The sequence below is a fragment of the Populus alba genome, chromosome 6, assembly GCF_005239225.2.
Source record: "Populus alba chromosome 6, ASM523922v2, whole genome shotgun sequence".
NCBI classification, from domain to species: Eukaryota; Viridiplantae; Streptophyta; class Magnoliopsida; order Malpighiales; family Salicaceae; genus Populus; species Populus alba.
The window spans coordinates 19,915,587-19,939,112 of NC_133289.1; the positions used below are offsets into that span (position 1 = coordinate 19,915,587).

The window sequence follows — 23,526 nt, forward strand, 5'->3', positions numbered from 1 at the left end:
TTAGGTGTGGCTTCTGGCTTCAACTTTTTATTTTTTTTGAAATAGAACTTGACATCAGTATAATATGATTTTTCAAAACAGAATGGTTCTTTTACAACTACAACACACTTGACTTCACCATCTCAGCTATATTTAAAGTATTGATGCCATGTTGATGGAACCACGTCATTCTCGTGTAACCAAATTCTTCCCAAGAGTAAGAGTAAGTTATAGAAAATCTTTGCCTTGATAATATGGCAAAGTGCTGAACATCTCTCCAATCTCAATTTGAATATGAATCTTCCTTTTTAGTTAAAGCCTTGGATCACCGTAATATTCCTAAATATTTCGTCCAGGGATATACCAATTTTCTTTATCATATGAATTGGTCTAATATTGACTATTGATCCATCATCAATTAAGATACATTTAACAATCATCAATTAAGATGCGTTTAATTCCTTGATCTCAGACATGTATATTTACATGAAATGATTTATTATGTGGCTTTGCTCTAAGCTGCAACTCCTTATCCAAAAATGAAATTGTTGTTAAACAATCAACATTGATTACATTATCAACCCTTAAAAATATTTTTTCTTCAAACTTTTTGGGGTCAAGAAAAACTTGGGCAATAGCCAACCGAGTCTCTAGAGAGAGCTTTATTGCCTTAAACAAACTTGTATTTGATGGAATATTCTCTAACTTAGAGATAATTCCTTTTATAATTGGATCTATTGCATCTCCTTTTGAAGATTGACTTTTCTTTGGAGAAAATTCTTACATGCATGTAAGACACACCCACATGTATATATATTACTAGCTATTTTATGTCTATAATTTTTATTTCAGTGCACTCAAAATTATTTATGTGTTCTAACAATTAACGTATTAATCTAATTACAAATTGTCGATCTTTATGTAAGAATGGTCAGATGTTAAAAACCAAACATTTTAATTTCATAAATGTTAAAAATGTTTACTTATAAATAATTTAAAATAATATATTAGAGATTATAAGAAAATATTACTCCCTTCGCCTCCTAAAAAGAGTCATTATTTCCTTGCTCAAATGTCTCAAAATGTACTACATTATACCTCTTTAAAAAATGAATTCACATACGTTTTTGTTCAACTATAATTAGTGTTAAAGGACAAGTAATAAATACAATTAAGAACGATATTTAATGCATTTTCTTAATTATGCGTGACAAGTTTAAGATAAAGGAATATTTAACAATTGAATAATACACGCGCAGATGACTTTTTAAAGACCTAGTGCGCGTGCGGGCGTTGGTTTTAATGCAGAAAGGAAAAATTGCACGAGCAACCGAGCTCTTGCGAGTCAATACCGAGATGTTACGGAACTTGATGAGCCACTACACACACATACAGAAGAAAACAGTTGGCAAGTAACACGACACTTCTTCCTCCTTCTCGGGGCCCCATGAAATGAAAGCATGTTTTAGGTATTCAAAACACGAATTGAAAGAAGAAAATTTTGTATTCAAAACACAATTGAGACTGGATAGTCCTGTTCAAAAAGACAAAGGTTGGATGGACAATGGTGCAAGCAGCAGACATCAACATGCTGATTCTCGTTTCTTATGAATAGCAACACGCCATAACTTCAATTAAATCACCAGCTAAAAAAAAGAAGGAAAATTTAATCGCTATATCTTCTTACTCTACATACCTTCTATTTGTTATGCTTGAAACTCGGGTCACTAGAGATATATTTGCTTAAAAAAAGGGGAAGAATCTACAAATACACGTCACAAATGAAATTAAAAACGCATGGTCGAGCGCAGGAAAATTAGCTGAACATTAAGACAATCAGACCTCGAATGTTCTGCCTTGCTGGAAGTAATTCCTCCACAAACGGGCACTAGAAAAACCACTATGGCAATAAAGCTTTCAGCTGCACCCTGAAAAGATCACCGAGTGCCCCACGAACATCCATCTAAAAACCGAATGAACAGATAATTAGTTTCAAGCAAATGCCAAGATTCTAAACTTTAAGATGAAAATGAAGACAACAGAAGTAAAACCAATCTCCCATTACGCATCATGTGAACTGATGGATATGGAAGTTAAAATAAGATCTAAAAAATTAACTTCCATTGCTAAACATTCTTCAATTCAAGATACCTGATCACAGCACACAAGTTTTGTAAGCAAGGGATAGAACTCTCTCAGGTGTCTTCTGAAAATCTTGTTGTTCATAAAGCACATGCCCTTGAGCACCTGAAAAAAAGCGGTAAAATTCCCAGTGACCAGTGCAGTTTACAGAAAATAAAGAATCAAGCAAACTTGTTTATATTTTCAAACAACCACCCCACTTTGATGGTGGAAAATAGATTGTCACCTTCAAATAAGAAAATAGAACCCTAAAATGTACAATAGTTAGTACACACAAGCGACGGGAGTACCATTACAGATTGTGAGCGTCATCTCCCTACCTTCCTACTTTTGTCATGTGTGTCTGTGCACGCATGGGCTATTAACAAGGAAAATTCAAATTGATTGAACAAATCCCTAACAGTAAAAACAGTATGAAGGCACCCAAGGAAGAGAAACAAGGGAAAAAAGAAAGAAACAACCCTAGTGGTAACATGGTATATACAATAGAAAGCATCTGTGAAGCTAGTTATTACCAAGACCAGGATGTGAAATCATATGGATCAAAACTCGAATTTATCCAACCAAGTTGCAACGAGTGGAGCAAATAGGAAAATTATTTCTTATCAGAGACACATGATGGATACATGTGCTAAATCAGCTCTTGCAGCATGTTTTGTATATAATGACATTTCAGAAACAAATAAGAGATAGATTCCATACCTTAACAATGACTGGGGAACGCAACTCAAGGACTCGATGAACATCCATGTTAGTAGTCTCTCCTACACTGGATTGAAGGTCGGATGCTTCCCTTAGTACCTGTTCACAGAAAGAAACAAGTTTCTCTTCTGCAACTCCTTCAAGTTTCTCTTCCCCACTAGAAGGCTCAGCAAAGCTTGAATCATTGTGAACTTGAGCAACATCAACATTAGATTCCTGCTGTTTCTCGTTGATGGCATCAAAACCTGAAGTTGTTTTCTGCAACACATCTAGATAAATGCTAGTTCCAGCTAATTCTTGCCGAAGAAGATTTAGAGGAGGCCTGCCAAAGACGAACTAGTATTCAGTGTTCTTCCAATGCCAGGATCAAAAGCACTAATGCAAAAGAAACAAGAAAAGAAAAATAAATTACAGCAAGAAATTGTTTCCCACCTCTCAACAGGAATATGGTGCATACGCATTCTGAGATTCGAATATGAATTATATGAAGCCGCAAACTCTAACATGGACAATAAAACATCCATTATAGCAGTCTTTTGAGATGCTTTCAATTTGCTCCAATACTTCTTCTGCAAATTTTAAGAAGATGCCGCTATTAAAAGGAAAAGACATGTCACAAAGCAAACTTCTCTCTTCTAGTCTTCCCTAAACCTTCAGATGCACTGAACAAGATCGGTACTTCCAAAAAGAAACAGCATATGTGAAACAGCATGATTCAGAAAATTAGCAATTGTCCTAACAGATTTTCATGGCTTGAAGAAACTGGCTTTCCAAGTGTACATAAGAACAAATTAAGTTGGACATAAGGTAGATCTAGAATGTTCCGTTAAAAGGGAAAGGAATGATGAATAGAATTCATACATCAAAATTTAAAAGAAAGTTATACCTGAATACTATCAATGGCACCAAGAAGTAATAATTGAGTGATGCACTTGCCCCTAACAGTTGCCATAAGTGGACTTTCCACCTCCTCTTTGGCATCAGACTCCACAGCATCTGGAATCTATAAAAGCACCAGACAATGAACAGAAATAAGGGGAATAGAAAATTTGTAGAGTGCATTGTATCTCAAAGAAATAGATAATGGTATATAATAAGATTTCCTTTTGATGATTCATTTGGCTGACCATAGATGAGAATTTGGTAGACTTGAAAATACAATGGCTAGCATAAATAGCATACAAAGACAGTAAAATATAATGATTGGAAACACCTAAAAAAATTTGGGTTCTATTCCTTTTAATCTTTATAATAGGTGAATATCATCTCAAATAAATCCTGGAATCAACCATGAAAAAAAAAATCATGCCAAAGGAAAAAACACATCAGAAATACAAAACTGAAAACAAATTTGCTACTGAACTGATTAAGGAATTAAATTATCAAACAGCTTCTAAAAAGCAACTCTTTAGCGATCAATTGGGAAAAGGGAGAAGAGTACCTTGATAGGAGAAGATGGTGCTGAGGCATCAGAAACACGAGCCTTGGATTTGGAGGTAAAACTTCTGAGAAACAGATTGTCCATCATGTTTCCCATGATCTTTTGACCTATAGTTTGATTCCTTTGAAGAGCTTCAGCAGGTTTCTGGGATCTTCCTGAAGGTGATGGTAGGCCTACAAGAATAAACATATTCAGCTTTTTAAGAATTGTGACTGAACACATTTCAATAACTGGCATTGGCTGTGCTGGCAATAGTATAAACGGGACTGCACCACCAAAACTACAGATAACGTGATTTATTGTTCGTGTCTGAATGGCTATTAGAAAATCAATTTGGAGAATCACTTATTCTAATTTCATTCCATGCCACTTAAATCTGTCAATCTCATCAGTAATTTTTTGCCCTCACTTGACCTAACCTCAGTAGCTAGTTTCTTAGTTTTATAGTTTTCCTTCACTTCTTTTGTTCTCTCTTTGCTTCTCTAGCTTACACAAGGAGAAGTTCTTGTATGATACACTTTGTTTCTCTTAACACAGGAAAAAAAAAATTCAAACATAAGAAGAACTAACCTTCTGACCCTTCCAAAATACTTTGCAGTCCAAATTCTTGGTTGTGATCCAGTAAGACCATTGCATTAGGATTCCCTCTAGTGCCATGAGCACCGGTACTTGGCGATGGCAGTGGAGATACATGTCCATTATCACTGGCATCAATCTGATGGTTATCTGTGCCAACCTCTGAATCTGTAACTAGCACCATAGAACCTTCAAAACCCAAAGCATTGAGCAGCTCAAGTGGTTGTGTTGTGTATGAAGCATCTCTAGTGTCCAAAAAAATATAAAGAAACACTGATTAGTAATAAGAAACTACAAAAGGTTTCCGCATCGTCAAATAACCCAGATAATAAGAAATGAACCTTATGCTTTTCAACAAAGTATCCCAGTCACTCTCGCTGAACTGGTGGCCTCCAACTTCTATAAGATGTACTAGTGCACCAAGAGAGATGGAAACCACTGTCTGATCAGTCTTTTTTGCGCAGTCTAAAAGCAAACCCAGAAGTGGTGGCAGCATGAAACACACTTCCTACAAATTAAGAGCAATGATAATTTCCACAGATAAATGACATGCATAACTTTATAAGCGATATAGTGATAGCATTGTAAATGCTAACACTCAGAGTTTGTTCAGAATATATAAAATTTATCCAACTCTAACAAATGTGCCTTAGATATATATTCCAGCAAACATGTGTATCGAATTGAAAGTCATTTCATGTTATCATCCTTTATAATGATTTTTTCCAATAATACTAAAAAACATGCTTAATTTGTAGTGTCTTTCAATATTTCAACCTTATGATTCATCGCACATGATGTCAACAAATTGGCATGCTACGTTTTTTATATTTTCAAAGAGCAAAAGAGATTTCCAAATGCCAAGAATTAAGCTCCAAGTCCAAGAATTCACCCAAGCAAGGATCTCACAAAGCCTTTAGGGGATGGGGCATCATAAGGTTTAGAAGTATAGCCTTGAAATAAAAGAGCTCCTTACCAAAAATATTTATGGAAGCAATAGTCCAAATACAGACAATGAGAAAGAAGAGAGAAAATGAACAAACAATTAATACCTTATAGAAAGTGTTAAAGAGATTGCACAGCAACTGAAGCGAATGAATGCTGGTTTCTCGAAACAATTCATCATCAGAAGAGATTAAGCTTTCCTTTCCAGCATGTCTAACATGATCAAAAATGGGGAACAAGACACGATGGAATATGCTCTCCCAAAATGATGATGAAAACTTGCTACCTCTCTCATTTAGCAAATCAAACAAAACTTCTAGTGCACAGCTTCTGACCTCAGGTCTTAGATCTGATGTCAAATCAGATAAACCAGCTAGCATCGGGAACCAGTAATGTTCAGTCACATCAAAGTTTGCATCAACAGAAACATCAATAGGCTTCAAAGCACCACCAGGTATAAGGCCCTGAAGGTTGCCAAAACATTCAGAAACAGTAATGGAAGAAAGTTTAGTTACCAAAGCAATCAAAATAGTTGGTGATAATAAATATCATGCCAAACAAGACTAGTTTGCAATAATTATACAGCAGTGTCATAAACTTTATAAACACACACACACACACACAGAGACAAACTTATCCTTGATATACAACACAAGCTTATGGCTAGGAGAAATACATAGTTGTAGAAAAAGATATGATTAGTGAAGACCATATAACAAACCTCTGCAAGACGGTCCTCGCATATGCGGAGAAGTGCAATAGCCTTCAAACTTATACGGTGAGAAGTTTTATTGTTGGCAAATCTTATAAGACAGTTTACACAGTCCATGAAACAATCTCCAACAACCTGATCAAAGTGTTCCAAGATAACTGCAAATGTTCAATTGTATTAGAAGTGCTTAATTGAAAAAGATAAGAAATAGCATGAATAAATCAAGGTAGTTTAACTGAAAGAAGAAGAAAATGGCCCCTTTCCTACCCTGTTCAACATTTTCAAATGCACTTTCAACAATTGATTCCATCTCATCATCAGCAGCAGCAGTGAAAATCATAAAAACACTGCGCCATCCAGACTTAATGTTTCCAACTTTAGATTTGATCATCTGCAACAGACACCAGGTAATTAATTCTAAATGGAAGGTGTGATAGCTTATAGCAATTCTCAAGATGAAGTATTATTTCAAAAAAAAAAAACTCCAGGAAAGCTAAGTGCACACACTTGAACAATGCAATCAACAATTAGCCTCCTTATGGATTGACTTCTACTATTCCGCATAAGAACAACAAAGGGTTTAAGAATGTCATTCTGGAAAGTGAAATTAGCAAGTTCAGCACGCTCCAAATACTTCATTCCAAGCTGCCTTAGAGAATCTATGGCATACATAGCAATTTTCTCATCATGATGACTCCCGGCAGAGATAAAGTGATTTGCCAAGACAGACCAAATTCTAGCCCAGACCTGGAAAAAATATCAAAGAAAAACCTTAAAACCTGTAAAAAATCAAAATGTAATTGATGGTGCATGCAAGAGATCATTGTTGAACAGCATGCTTTCATGAATAATCACCAGTAAAATGAAAATAACACTGCTCAACATTGGAAAGTCCATGGAGGCAAACTTCTCATTAGCAATGTACAAGTTCATCACAATAGCTAGCCATTCTAAATACTTCAACTGGCCCACTATATACAATATTTAGCTAGTTTATGGAAATATGCAGGCTACAGTTTCTCCTTCATGAGTTGATTGTGAAAGGGCACATGTGTACACTCCATTCAACAATGTTCGAGATCTCACCAATCATAACCATAAAATATCCAGCTACTTTATTGAATCAAGAGGGGTGTCGACATTTGGAGTTCGACTGTCCCCATAGTAGGAACTACCATTTAACAGAAAACTGTAGCAGTTGAGAAAGAAAAGAAAAGGAAAAGGAAAAGGAAAAAAACACTATCTTTAATTGAATCTCAAATTCAATCTTGGTTAATTGAAAAGCATATTAACTTGTGGTAAGTGAGCCCTATCCCAGGGCCCATGTGCCTACCTACAGCAAGGAACCATCTCTAATCTGCCAACAAGTTTCTACTCAGTAATCCAAGTTCTTAAAAGAACAACAAGAATGGAACTACATAGAAAAACAAGAATGGAGTACACCAATTGTATTTAATGGGCCAATTTACCATAAGACAATAACTACATCCATAAATAACCACGCACCAAAATAAACAGATATAGGAATTTGAATGAACAAAAAGACTACCATGCGTATACGAGCCATATTGTAATAGCTGATCTCAACAAGCTTTTGCAAACTAAATACACGAGCAGGAGTCTGTCTTAGTTCTTCTGCTGAAACACCGCATAGAGCATTGAAGAACTCTACAACCGAATCACTGGGTAATTTAACACTATTGACAAAAACTTGTTCAGCAGGTTTCCCAGCCAATTCTCTTAAGGATTGAAGAACAGCATCCCTGGAAATTTGATTTGATCCAAGCATGACAGTTACTGCAATAGAAGGAGTTGAAGTAATGTATTCAAGCCGAGAAACACATTCTAAGACTGCATTCCATGTGTCTTGAAGGGAATCCGTTTCTGAGTCACATAGTGCAAGCAGAGTCCTCAAAGCTTCTACATTTTTACTACGCATCTCCTTTGGGGCATGCAAGAAAGTAAATCTGACATATAAATTCAGAAGCTTAAATATCATGATCAGAAATCTTTAACATAATGATAAATAGGCTTGAGCTGTGCTTCCATTAAGTAATGTTAAACACACTGACCCTATAAATTGCCCAAGTAAGAAAACAAAAATAAATGTAGACATAGATATAGAAAGTAAAAGGGCAACTGTTACGGCAGAAATGAGACAATAAAATAAATAAATAAACAATAAACGAGAAAGGACGGTGAAAAGGATCTTACCGGACCAGAGATGTTAAAAAAGCATAACGCATGGTATCCATTCCCAGAACATGTGTAATGTGGATTCCAGCTTTAAATCCCTCCATGCAGAGAACAACCCTTGGCTTGTTATCACCTTCCTCCATAGTGACGGAGAAAGTAACAAGCAACGGCCATCCTACAGCTTCAACCATGGGCCTTATAATTTCAATCTGTTGTACCGTATGGAAAACTCCTCTTCTAGCTCCTTGTTTCCGGAATATTGCCTGTGTTTGCTTAATTATAGCTTCATTCTCTGACTTGGCATCAGTTGATGACTTTCGTTTGGGAAGAGCAAGATTAAGAATACTGACAAGGCCACCTCTCTCTTCACCTTCTGGCTTTTGTTTGCTGTTTTTCCCAATCCCAGCTGCATCATCTTTCAGTTTTATCTCATCCTTGACAATTGAATCATATATCTCCTCCAGTAGATCTGTTGGGGCACAATCTTCAGCATTACTCATGGCATTCATACGTATAAAATCTGACTTAGACATTTTTGGCCACACCATTGGATTATGTGCATCAGTGTTCAACAGTATAACCGCATATGCAAGAACATATGCGGTATCAGCATTTTTGAAAAGACCTGGATTGTCTGCACAATATCTGCACGACACACAACATACAAAATGAATAAACTTGAAAAAGAAATGGCATGTGACCGAAGTACTGACTGGATGTGGATTATGTTCAGTTGAAACTTTGAGACCATAGGTTTATCAACCTGATACGGATGAGACATAATAAATGCATCTAATGAGAAAAAACATGTGTTCAACTTCTTGATCACTTAGGACACAATCACTGAGTTTGAAAACAAACACCGGTAGCACTAGCACGAAGATTAAAAGAAACAGCACAAAAAAACAACATAATAATAATAATAAAGTCACTAGCCAAAAACATCATCACATCCAGATAAAACTCAACCCTGTACCCATCCAAATGTCTTGACACTTTGAACAAAGGGGCAAAGATGTTTAAGTCAGTTCTATATTTTTTAATGCAAGTTCCCTAAAGTAGAGAATAGCTGCAGTAGCTGTGAAGAAAATTGCCAGGCATTTTAATTATAGCTATGCAAGACTTAGGAAACATACATGTCAATGCATCACATAGAAAGGAAATGGAAAGACAAAATTCGCTTAGAGGCAGTTTGCTGCAGCTTTAAAATTACTATCAGATAATGCTAAGAAGAGAGAAACATAAAACTGAAGACATAATCTTTGTTTTCACACATTGAGGGGGGAAGAAAACTTTCCCTTTATAAAGGCTAATGCTTGTAGAGCTGAATCATGGCGTGGGATATATCTTAAACGAATGGAAAGCCTAAATCCATAAAGTGACATGAGCGAGCCATTAAGGTAAAATGAAACCACACAATGTCACAGTTATGCAACTTCATAGCATGGCTTGGGAAGGAATAAAAGGAAGAAAACAGCATGTTTACAGCATACTCTGACACGCATAAGCATTCACATTCAATTTTTAACATGACATGTAAAACAAACACAAATATCTCTTACCTCTCTGCAAACTTTTCCATGATACGATCTATCTTTTGAGCTTCCCCTGGAAGTCGAAATCCTTTCAGGAACTCGCGAATTGCTGTATCAAACTTCATTTCTGAAAACTTCATCGAATCTACATAAGCATGCATGACAGCAAGGGGAAACTCTTCATGTTGGCCCAAATAATCACCAATCATGGCCTGAAAATTTATAAATGGTTATAGGAACCCAAAACAATATAGAAAATAATAGAGAATAGATATTCCACCTTGTTCAAACTAGGAGTGTTTCTCAGAAATTGAGCAACTGAAGCAGGATTATTTTCCACCAACTTGTTTGATATCATATACTCTAAGCCCTTAACTGCATGCCTATTGAACTGCAAAATAATAAAACAACCAATCAACCCTCACTGTACCATGAGCAAATTAACAAAGTTAAATTATCCATAATTCTATGTCTCACTCGAATCCTCAGGTTCAATTTGCAACAATAACTAAAGGTCACTCACCTCTGAGATAGCAGCTTCCATTGTAGATTTATGAGCCTTTGCCTTCTCAAAGTTATTGGGCACATCTTCCCTGCCTTTTACCTCTGCAATTTCTCTAGCTGAAGCCTCTTCTTCAAGAGATTGAGTGTTTTTACCTTTCTTTTCCACTTCTCTACATGATCTCTCCCAATCAAGCAGGGATTTAATTACATTCACAAGACACTGGAAAGGCCAAAGAAGAAAGAATTGATATGGCATCGTTTGCTAACACCACAGCATAAAACATGTAGCGGAAAAGAAGAGTTCATTAACTAGCTAATTCATAGAAAGGAAAAGACAAACCCACCTGCAGTGATGAACCTTTAATTGAGGTAGTCTGCGACACAGCAGCAGAATTTGGATCTGCAACTTGAGCCCCTTGAGATATTTTAGATAGGGTTGTAACCTACATGATAAGCCAGGAGTCAACAAAAGAGAGTTTTAGGCAATAAGAATGCAAAGAGTAAACTGCAAATGAAATAATATTGGATCGGTATATACCATGCGTTCAAACAGGTTTGGTGCCTCGAGATCACAGTCATAATTCACATATACATCAACAAGCATTTGAGGATCCTTACAAACTTTTTCAAGCATCCTGCAAAACTGCACTGGATCAGAAGATAAAATAGGAAAATGAGCATAATAATGAAACAATGAACAAAATGTTGAGGCCAGACAATATAACAAATTGCAACACGTGCGAAGTAATTGCAAAATCCAATTGATTAGATAAAAATTTATTACCGAAGAACACTCATTTTTTGGTTAGCAGGACACTCTGCACCATCCAATGATCGTAGAACTATCAAGGGAAAGAATACACCAACTTCACCCTGAAAATATTTGGTAGGCACAACTTATGAAAAAAGAGAAAACTAATGGCATAAAAAATGGAAAAGTGAACGATTTCATAATATAAAAGGTAGCAATAACAAGTAGTAAAGATCATAAACATACTTTTAGACTCTCCCTGAACCGCAACAAAAGCACAAAGAAGATTCCAGTTGCATACTGCCATGAGAGAAAGCATGATTAAAAGAAAGTCAACAATCTAACAGCAGGTTCTTATAGAAATGGATGCAAGAAGAAAGGCATGGTGATTTTAATGAACCTGAAATATGATTGAAGATTGTGACACTGAAGCACGCAACAGAGCATAGGAAAGATATGCTTTTACTGAGTCAATAAAATGGAAGTTCTTTGTAAATGAATGGCTAACACCTTCCAATAAACCCTGCAGCAGCATGTCAAAAAAATTTATATAAACACCTGAACTTGTACTGAAAGAAATGTAACCAACTTTGTCAAACAAGAAATCAGCTTGCCAATATACAAAAGATTACAATAATTCTTATGCTTTTTTGACCAACAATCAAAGCATTACAAAAAATCTTAATTGTAATCCATAAAATTAACCTGCAGAAGCTCAAGAGACAAAATCCTTGTTTTGGTGGTGACTTCATCATTATCCTCCTTCATGCCCATCTGCAAATGTTGAGCTTATAAATTATAAATAAGACTCCAAAAAGCTAACCGCAGGGTGAATAGAATACTGGGAAAAAAAAGCACTCACCTTACAAAGGGTGCGGAATACCAATAAAGCATCCCGTTGTCCAATGTCCATGCTCTCCAGGTCAATCCCTCTAAAGATAACAGTTAGAAGCAACCAAAAATTGTGCAACAATACAATATGTAGTGCATACTTTCATATCCATACCTTGTAATCTTTTTACCATCTTCAGTATGCACAGCTTTGTCAAGAACAGCCTCTAGACCCTTTACAACGCATGACAGTTTCTTGTTAGTACCAGTACTATTCAAAAGGTGAGGTTTCATAAAAATAAATTACAGCAGCAGCCATGCACAGCAGTGGCAAAATACTAATGTTGGGGAAATAATCTTATAATAAGGGTTATGCTGTTTCAATGCAAAAAAAATTAGATTCAGAGTGGAAACATGTTACTGTAGGACCAAAAAATGTGCATACTGTTGTCTGTGGTTTTAGTTCTTCTTTTGCATGGAAATAACTCCATGGGGAGGAAGTAATCGTGCAAAGGTTATCATTGTCAACAAAGTGAGGCGCAAGGGTAGAAGAAAAGCAATACAATATATGAAATATAAACCTTGATATCAGAACCGCCTGCAAGATTATGGAGTTCCTCAACAGATGCAAGAGAAGTTTCTTTGATCTGATTAAGTGCATCCCCCAAAGTAATTTCTTCCTCGTTTTGGTCAGCATTTGGAGTTTCTTCAGTGCTTAAATCTGATTTCTCTGCTGAAGCAGCTTCGTCATTCCCAGTAGAACCAGGTGAGGTCGAAACCTGAGCTTGCTGTCAGATATGCTTAAAGTTATCAAAAAGAAGCAGCCAAATATTTTCTCCTTTTCCAACAGATAGCACAAAAAAGAAACTTAAAACAACAGGCTTAAATCCATACAGAATCAGATTCCATTCTCCTGAATATGATATTGATCATCTGTGTTAACATTGCCTTCGATGTTGCTTGATTTATAGGGCTCTTGCTACACAACCAAACAATAAAACATAAGCACCATGCCAAGTTGATATCACATTACCATTCTAGTAACTGCAAAGTAAGAACCTGTGCAAAGCAATGTTGTAACATATTCTGATGACTCCCAACAAAGGCTCCCCATGTACTGCATTTAAAACAGGTATTTCAATAGCATATCATTCAGTTAATTCAGAGCATGGATATTTTAAAAGAAGAACAAAATAGACAAATGTACATTTCAACACAAATAAAGCAGCATGAATGTGCATGGTTTAACAGGTATAGTTTTTAGACAAAAAGCATAAATAATAATTCCAGACATTAGTTAGCCTGAACAATTAACGACCCCATTCAAAGTGTCCCCTGGAGCAGTGATTCGCATCTTATATGTCATCACCTCAGGTGCAGAAATAATACTTCAAATTGTTGATAGCTTCACTTGATGATGCATATACTGCCTGCTGGGACATGCGTATCCAATTTGGAAGTTTAGGGTAAGCTCTGAATCATAACCACTAAGGAGGCATTTTGATCATAGAAAAACTCTGCCTCGGCACTCATTCTGGCCTTTAGTCTGTATTTGTCCATATTTGCATGGATTAGGCTTACCGTGGTAATTTTCTAGTTTCTGTAAGAACATAACTTTGCTGGTCCAAGGGTCTTAGGTCTTATGTGTTATCAGAACTTTATTTTAGTCTTTACTTATTTTAAATGAGATTTCCCCAAGTGTTGCTATTTTAGGAAACCAAGTCTCGTGCAAAGTTAGAACAACCAGACTCGGGTCTAATAAATGTAAATTGACCTACATATGATTTATTTCCCCTTCTCTCCTTTTCCTTTCTTTCTCCAAGGATTTCTATTTATCATTCACAGCAAACATTCGTATTTAGTTTTTCCCCTTTATGGTCATCATCGAGGCAAACCAAATCTTCATGTATATTTTATAGTGAAATTTTTCAATATCCATGAAACATCATTTCATACTTTTACATCCTTTCCCCCAATGATTATCTATCCACTATTCTTCAAACAACTTGATACCCTTCAACCCCTTGACATTTTTTAACCAAATTGCATTATTCTCTCACCATTTTAAAACACCAAATGTCAAACACAGGTATCACTAGTTACAAACCTAATATTCCTAATTCATCCATAACCTAGCTACCACAAAGGCAGACTACTCAAAACCTCTCTGCATCACAACTTCTCCTCCGTGCCAGATCTTTATAAAGCTAGATACTTCAATATACAGCAAAGCAATAGGCGAATCCCTTTAATCATGCAAAAGTGAAATGCTAAAAATAATTCTGCCATTTTATTCTAGACAATATACCTCTAAACTTTGTGGATGCTACAGCTGTCAGAAGTACCTTTAACACTTGAAGAATCGTACTGCATGCAGTCATCAGAAGTTAGCAGGCACATATAGGAACATGTACAAAGTTAAACTAAAGATACATTTAAGTGAACGCACCTATCAGGTGATGAATTATCAATACAATTGCAAGCCATGTTCAGAATGTCCGTAAACAGCGGAACATTTTTACCACCTTCCAAACCAGGATCTCCCTCTAAATGATCATATGCAATGAGTTTCTGCGCTTGGAAAAGTATACAATAAGTTATCCATCGCCATGGAACTATAATATGTGCAATTATTTCTTATAGATAACAAGGTTTAAAGGGTTTGGGATCCCTTCACAGCATAGAGATCCCACTTCAAGAAGAAAACATCCAAAAGTCATAGTGACAAATTAAGTTACATACATGAAGACAATCCAAAGCAGGTTCTAAGATTTTCAAATTCTTCGTCTCAAATGCAAAACGTAGTGGATTTAAAACAAGCTCCGCTTCAGCTCCTTCCAAGGTGCACCCAGCATTTGCCAGTACAACTGTAATGCTTCGACTAATGCCTGCTTGCTTACTCGCCTGCTGTGCCTCTTCAGGAGCATGTTGAACCGTTTCTGACTGATCTGATTCTGTTCCAGTTTTTGCACCTTCACCCTCAGAATCAAGTGAGCTGCAAAAAAAAATGATAATGGAGGACATCTATGTCAGTTTTAAGACTCACTCATGCTATATTCAAATCATTCTGGTTAACTAGTATTCCCTAGAATAATCCAATTGCCATCTCAACATGTTTAATCCGATAACCGCTGAGCTCAGCAGCACATTACTAATAGACTCAAACAACAATCATTCGGATTGACTGAGTTTACTTGACAGTGCATAGAAATAAAAGAACATAGCATCAAATTTTGCGAAAATAAACAGTGGGGGGTGTGAAGCACGTCTTAAAAACCAAATTAAAACAAAAGAGCATTACGTCATGAATGAAATTTTCAAATACAAACCTCCCGTCTCCAGCAGACGATGTTGCCTGATTCGTCTCAATGGGTTTAGGCTGCTGTGTCACCTCTTTTGTATCATCTGAAGAAACACAAAAACAAATTTTCCCAAATGAGCTAAACAACACGATCAGAATTAAAGATCCAGAAGAAATTTTTTTTAAAAAGAAAAAAAAACTAACCTAAATAAGATTGGATAGCCTTTTGGAGATCGGGGAACTTCTTGCCCGAACATTCCTTTAGCATCGATTCAAATGCGCGGCTAACAAAACCACCCGCCGCCATTTCTAATTCTACAAAAAGAGAATGGATAGTTAGGATTACTGGATTTCATCGTAAAAATCACAAAATTAGAGCAAATTATGAGTCGAGTCGAAGAAGAGGATAGCATCGTTGACGTGAAATGGAGAGATGTTTTGATTTGAGAGAATTTGCTACCTTTTCTTATTTGATTAGAGAAAGAAATGACGAATGATTGAGATCTGGAAATGGAGATGCTGAGAGAGTAGAGATCTCGCGTGTTTTAGTTTTAGTTTTTCCTACAGGGCTCGTCGCGAGGAGCCCGGATTTGATTTACAGTGGAGATCGGCTCCATGTATTTGTATATGGAGAAAACTATATTCTTGTTCTTATAGATTCATCAATGTTACATTTTTATCCTTATATTTTATAATTTTACAACAATACTTTTATAATTTCTTGAGATTTTGATTTTGCCCTTCATTGCCGGTAGTAATTAATAAAAAGCTCACTCTGTATTTTATTAAACGTTACATTATACTGTACATGTACTTCTCCTTCTTCTTCTTTTAATGTACATGTGGTAAATTTGTAATTTTTTGATTTATTTTATAAACAAGTTTTTTTATATATTTTTTCTTCTTTATATTTGATATTTTTATCATTTTACACTTAATCTATATATTACCATTTTTTTTTGTATCTTCATTTTTTTGTAATATTTTTTTTATTTTTTCATCTCTCTCTTCTTACATTTTTTCTTAAAAATAATATTATTTTTTATTATTTAAATTTAAAATATTTATCACTTTACACTTGGTCTATTTATACCTTTTTTTTGTTCTTGTCTTCAATCTTTTATGATTTTTTTTTTCTTTTGTTTCTTTACACTTTTTAAAAATATATATACTATACAAAAACTAAGAAAATGGTGTTTCAATATAGCAATTTAAACATTGTCCCATTTTTGTAATACATTAAAAATGAATTTGAGATATTATATATTTTTATTAACGCATATGATTTTCACTATATTGTATTAAATGTAAGAATTGATTTTTTTATTAACAATTATATTTTTTTACTCGCAATCAAGAAACAATTAATAACATCAATATATTAATTCATTTGTGTTCGAAAACAAATTATTTAACCTGCAACGAGATGAGTTGAATAGCACATTAACACATTTGTTTATATTTATTGGCACGGATTATTCTCAATTTACTTAATTAGATCCATGCATGGGCTTTTTGATTTATAATTAAGAATTTTGTTATAAAAAATATTTAAAAAGCTTATATATTTATTTATATATTACAAAAAAAAAATTTATCTGACCGGGACAAAAATGCGGATCAAATAACTAGTCGCAGCTAAAAGTTAATGTTGAATGCAAGAGAAGAAAGCTTCAACATTATAAATGTATTTTTCTATATCATGAATTTGTTAAATGAAGAATAGATGAATTAAAAAATGTATTAATTAATCAAACTTAAAAAATACTAATTAAAGACTAGATTATAAAGTTAATTTTTCCACTAAAAAGTAAGAGATACATACAAATACAAATATAAGTATTTTATTTCATTGTCTTTTTTTATTTCATACATCTTCTTTTATTTACTATGGGTGCAATGTATATATAATTTTTCTTCTTATAAATGCACAACGCAAATAAAATTAATCTATTATAAATCTAACATGAAAAAAAATCAAGATAAATTACAATAATTTCTTGGGAATATTATGAAATTATCAAAATCATTCAAATAATTCATCGCTATTAAAAAAAAAGTTAAATTTAAATTTTAAAAAGGAACATTAGTTAAAGCCAAATCAGCAAAACAAAACACATAAAAAAATCAAGGATTAGGGGCCTGGAGATAAAGACATGTCTTAAACCAATTATTATTTTTTAATCGTATGACATGTCATCAATCCAAGACGACATGTCAACCACTATTTCCTTTTTCAATTACCTTTGACGATTGAAAAATGGTATTTAGATTTTTTATCCCAAAAAACTCATTTTTTATTTTGTTTCTATCCAAAAAAACAATTTTTTTTTAGTACGTTCAAATGACATCATCACCTTCATAAAACTTTAATCTCCATAACAAAACCAAAATGATTATTTTGCGGGAACTAAACTCTTTCTCCTTTTTCTTTTTTTTTTTCTAGTAATTTTCAATGTTTGGAAACATAATACAAATCATATTTTTTTAAAAAATAATTTTTTTAGTATATTTTAAATTATTTTAATGCGCTAATCTTAAAAATAATTTTTAAAAATAAAAAAAAAAATTATTTTGATGCATTTTGACACGAAAAGTACTTTGAAAAACAATTATAATCACACTTCTAAACAAGCTCTTAATATCTAAAACTAAAATGTAAAAAAATAAAGTTTACAATCAAAATATTAAATCCTAAAATAACATGGACTAAATATTTTTTTAAAAAAATAAGGGACTAGAGTAAAGTTTTTTTGCATTTTTTGAATAGTGCAAACGATAAAATGCTTTGTTTTTACTTATGTTACTTATGTTCTTTGTTTTTTTATTTTTTTTTAAACAACCTAAATTTATATATTTATTTAAATCAATCTTTCATTATGTGTCATAATATTCTTTAACAACTAGCATCCACATCAACTTGCAAATCAAAACAAATTAAAAAAAAAATTAATGTCCAGAGCAAAAGGAGCTAAACATTATGTGAGACTTAGAATAAAAAAAAAAAAAGCGTTAGAAGTAGCAAGTCGTTAGTGAATGAACAATAAGGAATACGATGAATCATTAAGATTCTTTAGTTTCTTGTACAAGATAAGTAACTCAAGTTACGTCACCAGCTATCTTTTAATGCGCAAGAGAAGTTTTGTCATGACAACCATTGAACACGAGACGGAAAAAAAATGTGCAAAAGTTGTTAACACATTTTCTAGTAGTACCAAAATGTAAAATAAATAGATAAATATGCCCTCATTTTTTCATAAAAAATATCAAAACAAGAGCATGTTGGTTTGGCAAAGGTTAGCTCGGATTCACGTATCAAATATGTAACTTAGGTTATGGACTCCACAATATTTTTTATGATTTTTTAAAATTATTTTTTATTTAACTATATGATAACAAAATAAACACATGTAAAATCGAGCATTAACCTAATGTAAGAACACTTGTTTGAGATTGTAATAAACCCATATAAAGTAAATTGAAACAAATTATGAACCTTAATTCTTAATTAATCGAATGTTGAAGAAAAAAATTGAAAAAAAATATAAAAATTCAATGTAAAAAAATGAGATTGAAGAAATAAATATATAAAAACAAAGGGAAAAAAACCTTTTAAAACATTTATAAAAAACCCTTGTGAAGTTAACCAAGACAAATCATCAACTAAATACAAAATGATCAAATTAAACAAAAAGGTATAAGGACAAAATTTTTTTTGGAAAAAAAGACAAGCTAAGCACACGACACTAGGTGGTCTTGTATACCTGGGCCTCAATATATATACAAAGCTCGTTTGTGTAGAACCAAGAAATGTCCACTCTCCCGAGCCATCTTAAACCTTTTTTGCTTATTTAAAAGAAAAAAAGAAGTAGGCGATATGTCGTTTTCCTTCCTAAAACCAGACTACCATAAAAGGTGGTTAGAAAATTAGGAGGTGTTTTTTTTGCCTAAAAATCCATGTTTCAATCCATTTGTATCTAAAAACCCTTAGTAAACATTGTTAGAACTTCAATAAACTAATTTGTCAACAAAAAAAAAAGGTTCAAAAATACAAAATCAAATGGGTGAAAATATTTTTCTCTATTATGATTTATCTTTTTAGGCCATATAAAAGCTTAAAACACCTCAATGATATTTCTCTCGCCAACAAGAATACTTGGACACTAGGTTTGCTTATTTTTTCCAACACAATAAGACCAACCGACCTCCTTTTCTTTTTCATCATTTTTTGATGACTCTCTCTTCTATCTCAAGCTTATGGATCAAAATATAAAGAAAATAAAGTCCCAATCAAAATACTAAAAACCTTATAAACATGTTTTAAAACTAAAAAAAAAAACTAGAGACTAAAAATGCTAAAAACATGCCTTAGCTACAGTTAAAAAAAAAGGAGTGAGATTTTGTTTCAATATCAATCTTGATCCTTATAATTTTAATTATATTTAATCAAGGAAATTGAACTTGGTTTTGCCAAACCAAGCATGGATTCAACGCCAAAAACTTTTGTGAGAAACCCTTGGGAAGTTAAGCAGGATAGATCATTAACCCCATTTTTAAATTACTAAATATTAAAAGATCAAATTAAAAAAAATGATTGAAAAAAAAAATAACAATAAAAAATAAAATAAAACATTGTTATGTCCATAGTGTTGTGTGAGTAGGTATATTGTAAAAATGACACCCCGGTTAATTTTTTTTGGTTAATGATCACTCTCTCCTCTTATATCCCTATAAACTAATACATATACTTTCATATTTTGAATAGTCAGCTCTGATAAAAATAATAGTTGAATTATTTTGTGATTGTAATTAAAAATATTGAATTTTTAAGTTTTTTCTGCCATTTAGATTATATTTGGTATTGTGGTTGTTTTTGTGTTTTTTGTTTTATAAAAGTAAATTTTTAAAAAATATTTTTTATGTGGTTGTTTTACGTAATTTATATGTTTGGTAAAATCCATAGTTCAAATTATTTTTTCATCAAAAATATATAATTAGTGTTTGGTTAAAATTATTGATGCACCTAAAATTCTCAAATACGATATCAATTGTTTCCATATTTGACATTGAACAATTAATACTTATTTAACACTAACTACTTAAAAATAAAATTCTACATTGACACTAACACACTTGGTTGTACACAAAGAAAGGATTCCAGGACTTAATAACAACATATCTGGTGTTGTTTTTTTGTTGATCTTGGTCATAGAGGGTGATAGGTGTAGATGGTTTTGGTTCGTATGTTTTGCAGTGGTTTGTGACTGGAAAAAAAAAAAAAAAGAAGATGAAAACACTGGTTATAGAGAGAGATTCTTTAATGTTGGAAGAGGTCAAAGTAGATTTGAATCATGGGGACAATGAGAGTCTTGAACTGGGTTCTCACAAAAGAACTAGAGGAAGAGGAGAAAGGATAGAGATATTTTGGTAAAAAAAATTAAATGGTCTTCTAGGATTATTACTTTTTGCACATGAGGAGTCTTTAGAAGCGGGGAGACATGTTTTTCTTTAACATGTGGTTGGATCACATTGGCTTGTTTAGAAATGTGATTAAGATTGTTTTTTAAAATATTTTTTGTATTGAAATATATCAAAATTATATATATTTTTTTAAAAAATTATTTTTAAGATCAATGCATGCATCAAAATGATCCAAAACATAAAATTAATTAATTTTTAACAAAAAACATTTTGATTTTTTAAAAAATTCAAGTAAACCTACGTTTCCAAACATTGATCTCATATCTTCAAACCGGTTGTTTTTACTCTTTAGCAAATATTTATTAATTGTGTTCAAACCGCACCATATTTTCTAACATAAAAACAAATACCCTCTAGAGTTTTTTGAATACATATATTTTTATGGCTTAATAACGAGTTTTTCAAGTAATTTTATATATAATTAGAAGCAGAAATTCTATTTAATACAATACTGACATGAACAACAACAAACAAAGTAATAAAAATTTAATATGATATAAATTGAAATGAAAGAAATTTTATCAATTAAAAAAAATAAAAATAAAAAAGTAAGTAAGATTTATTCATATGTTATTTTTAAGAAACACTTAACCATGGTTTTTATACCTAGCCCTGTGGCCGGTCTGGTCCAAAACCCGGGTTTCAGAGTTGGATCGGGTCGCTTTGGTTAATTTTTTTTAAAAAATTAAAACAACACCGCTTTAGTTAAAAAAAAATCAATGAGTTGCAATCAGGTCTTTCAGGATTAACCCGTCGGGTCACACCCGGTTACATCGAATTTTTCTTTCATTGTTTTTTTTTAACCCGGTCCAATTTCAGCTCTGGATTTCAGGTCAACCCGCTAGTTCGGACCGGGTTTAAAAACTATGTACTTAACCCCTATTTTCATCCTTTTCTCGTAATTTTTCCACCTCATCCCTTTTTTTTCTGGCCTTAGAATCTAAAATACGACGATCCTGGATTGATCGTGATTTAATATGTCAAATCAGAGAAGTTTGTAAAGACTGGATATACGAAGAAGGTTGAGACGACACTTTCCAATTTCACGATCACCAACGAGGTGGCGGAGGGGGGCTTTGCCTTTGCCAACTCCTCCCGGAAAATTTGCTCCTTGTACAAAATAAAACAGCCCACCTCTCAAAATTTCGCCTTGCTGTGTATACAAATTGTGATCCATGACACCCTAATTTCTGACTGTTAATTTACCTGCTTTAAAAATTTAAAGGAATAAGGCTAGGATTGCATATTATTGGTGGCTTACAAATGGATGAATGCAGCTGCCTGTTTGATTCTAAGTGAAGAGAAAACATCACAACTACGACATAAGTTTTACAAGTTACTGAAAAAAAGTTGTGACTTTTATTTTTGCGGTTGTTGTGTCTTATCTCACGAATACTGTGTATTGCTATAATGATACTATTTTTAGTATATAAACTTCTTGGTATTTTTTTTACTTGGCCTCTATAATATAAGTTTTTATATTTTAATCTCAAAATTTTATTTTTATGATGTTTTCAGTCCAGTGTTAAAAAAAAAAGTTGCTATAAAAGAAAAAGGAAAGGAAAATATTTTGGTCTATCATAAAAAAACTGACTTTATTATTAATGGATCTTAAGGAAAGAAGTTCGACAAGAATGGCTTGAGTCTTTAATCATGTAGAGAAAAGGGTATCAAAGCCCACAAAGTTTATTTAGTTTTGAGTTTTGGAGTTGAATACAAAATGTTTTAGGGTTAGAAATATAATTATTGAAATTTCTATAATTTATTTATTTATAGTTTTTAGACGAGAAATAGTTTGAAATTTGGAATTTAGAGTCTATCTGCGCCGCCAGCGACTAGATGTGACCGAAATTTGAGGTTTCTATAATTCTTTTTAAAATAAGGCTTGCGAGCCTCTTTTTTTAGGCCCATACTTGCCTAGATGACCCTTTTATATATATGTGTGTGTGTGAAATCCATTTTAAATAAAACATATAATGATAATTTTAAAAATCATAAAATGATAGCATATTGTTAAAATGATAACAGAGTTTTTAGCAGGTGATGTTAACAATTATTTCATGAATGATTATATATGAAACTATTATGTATAAAAAAATTCCTACGAATATCCAATGAGAATGAAATGTCTAATTTTTTTATTGTTAATTTTTTATACAATTTTATCAAAATAATTATTCCTTTGTTTTCACAAACTGTAACACAAATGAACTTATTTTTGAAGATGTGACAAGTCTTTATTAAAAAACATAAAAAATATATGTTTTCCATATAAAAAATACATGAACAGAATTATTTATAGACAGGGAAACTTTTCGAAAACGATTATAGAAGGGTTGGCTTGCTAGAGACAGCTGTGTCTCGACAGTTTCTTCATGACTTTTGTGATGTTTTGTATTAAAAGGAATGAGAAAAGGCAACAAAGCCCTT

The 23,526-nt window shown here is 33.1% G+C and overlaps 1 protein-coding gene across 1 annotated transcript; it reads right to left on the bottom strand.

The window, feature by feature from the left end:
- Window positions 1-1,464: 1,464 nt before the first annotated feature.
- Window positions 1,465-16,235, bottom strand: LOC118030615 (brefeldin A-inhibited guanine nucleotide-exchange protein 5). The gene is made up of 34 exons (XM_035034790.2): window positions 16,076-16,235; window positions 15,820-15,930; window positions 15,644-15,719; window positions 15,057-15,309; window positions 14,764-14,885; window positions 14,623-14,681; window positions 13,374-13,431; window positions 13,209-13,293; window positions 12,896-13,102; window positions 12,490-12,548; window positions 12,346-12,415; window positions 12,189-12,257; window positions 11,884-12,006; window positions 11,730-11,783; window positions 11,517-11,605; window positions 11,271-11,367; window positions 11,077-11,175; window positions 10,752-10,952; window positions 10,509-10,619; window positions 10,256-10,440; window positions 8,712-9,338; window positions 8,047-8,464; window positions 7,005-7,244; window positions 6,765-6,888; window positions 6,507-6,655; window positions 5,893-6,249; window positions 5,182-5,348; window positions 4,835-5,085; window positions 4,265-4,437; window positions 3,710-3,826; window positions 3,256-3,392; window positions 2,824-3,145; window positions 2,131-2,226; window positions 1,465-1,942 (listed from the first exon to the last, which is right to left on the bottom strand). Exons 2-34 carry the CDS (start codon window positions 15,920-15,922, stop codon window positions 1,880-1,882), a joined length of 5,361 nt encoding a protein of 1,786 aa, XP_034890681.1. The 5' UTR covers window positions 15,923-15,930; window positions 16,076-16,235; the 3' UTR covers window positions 1,465-1,879.
- Between the last annotated feature and the right edge of the window lie 7,291 nt (window positions 16,236-23,526).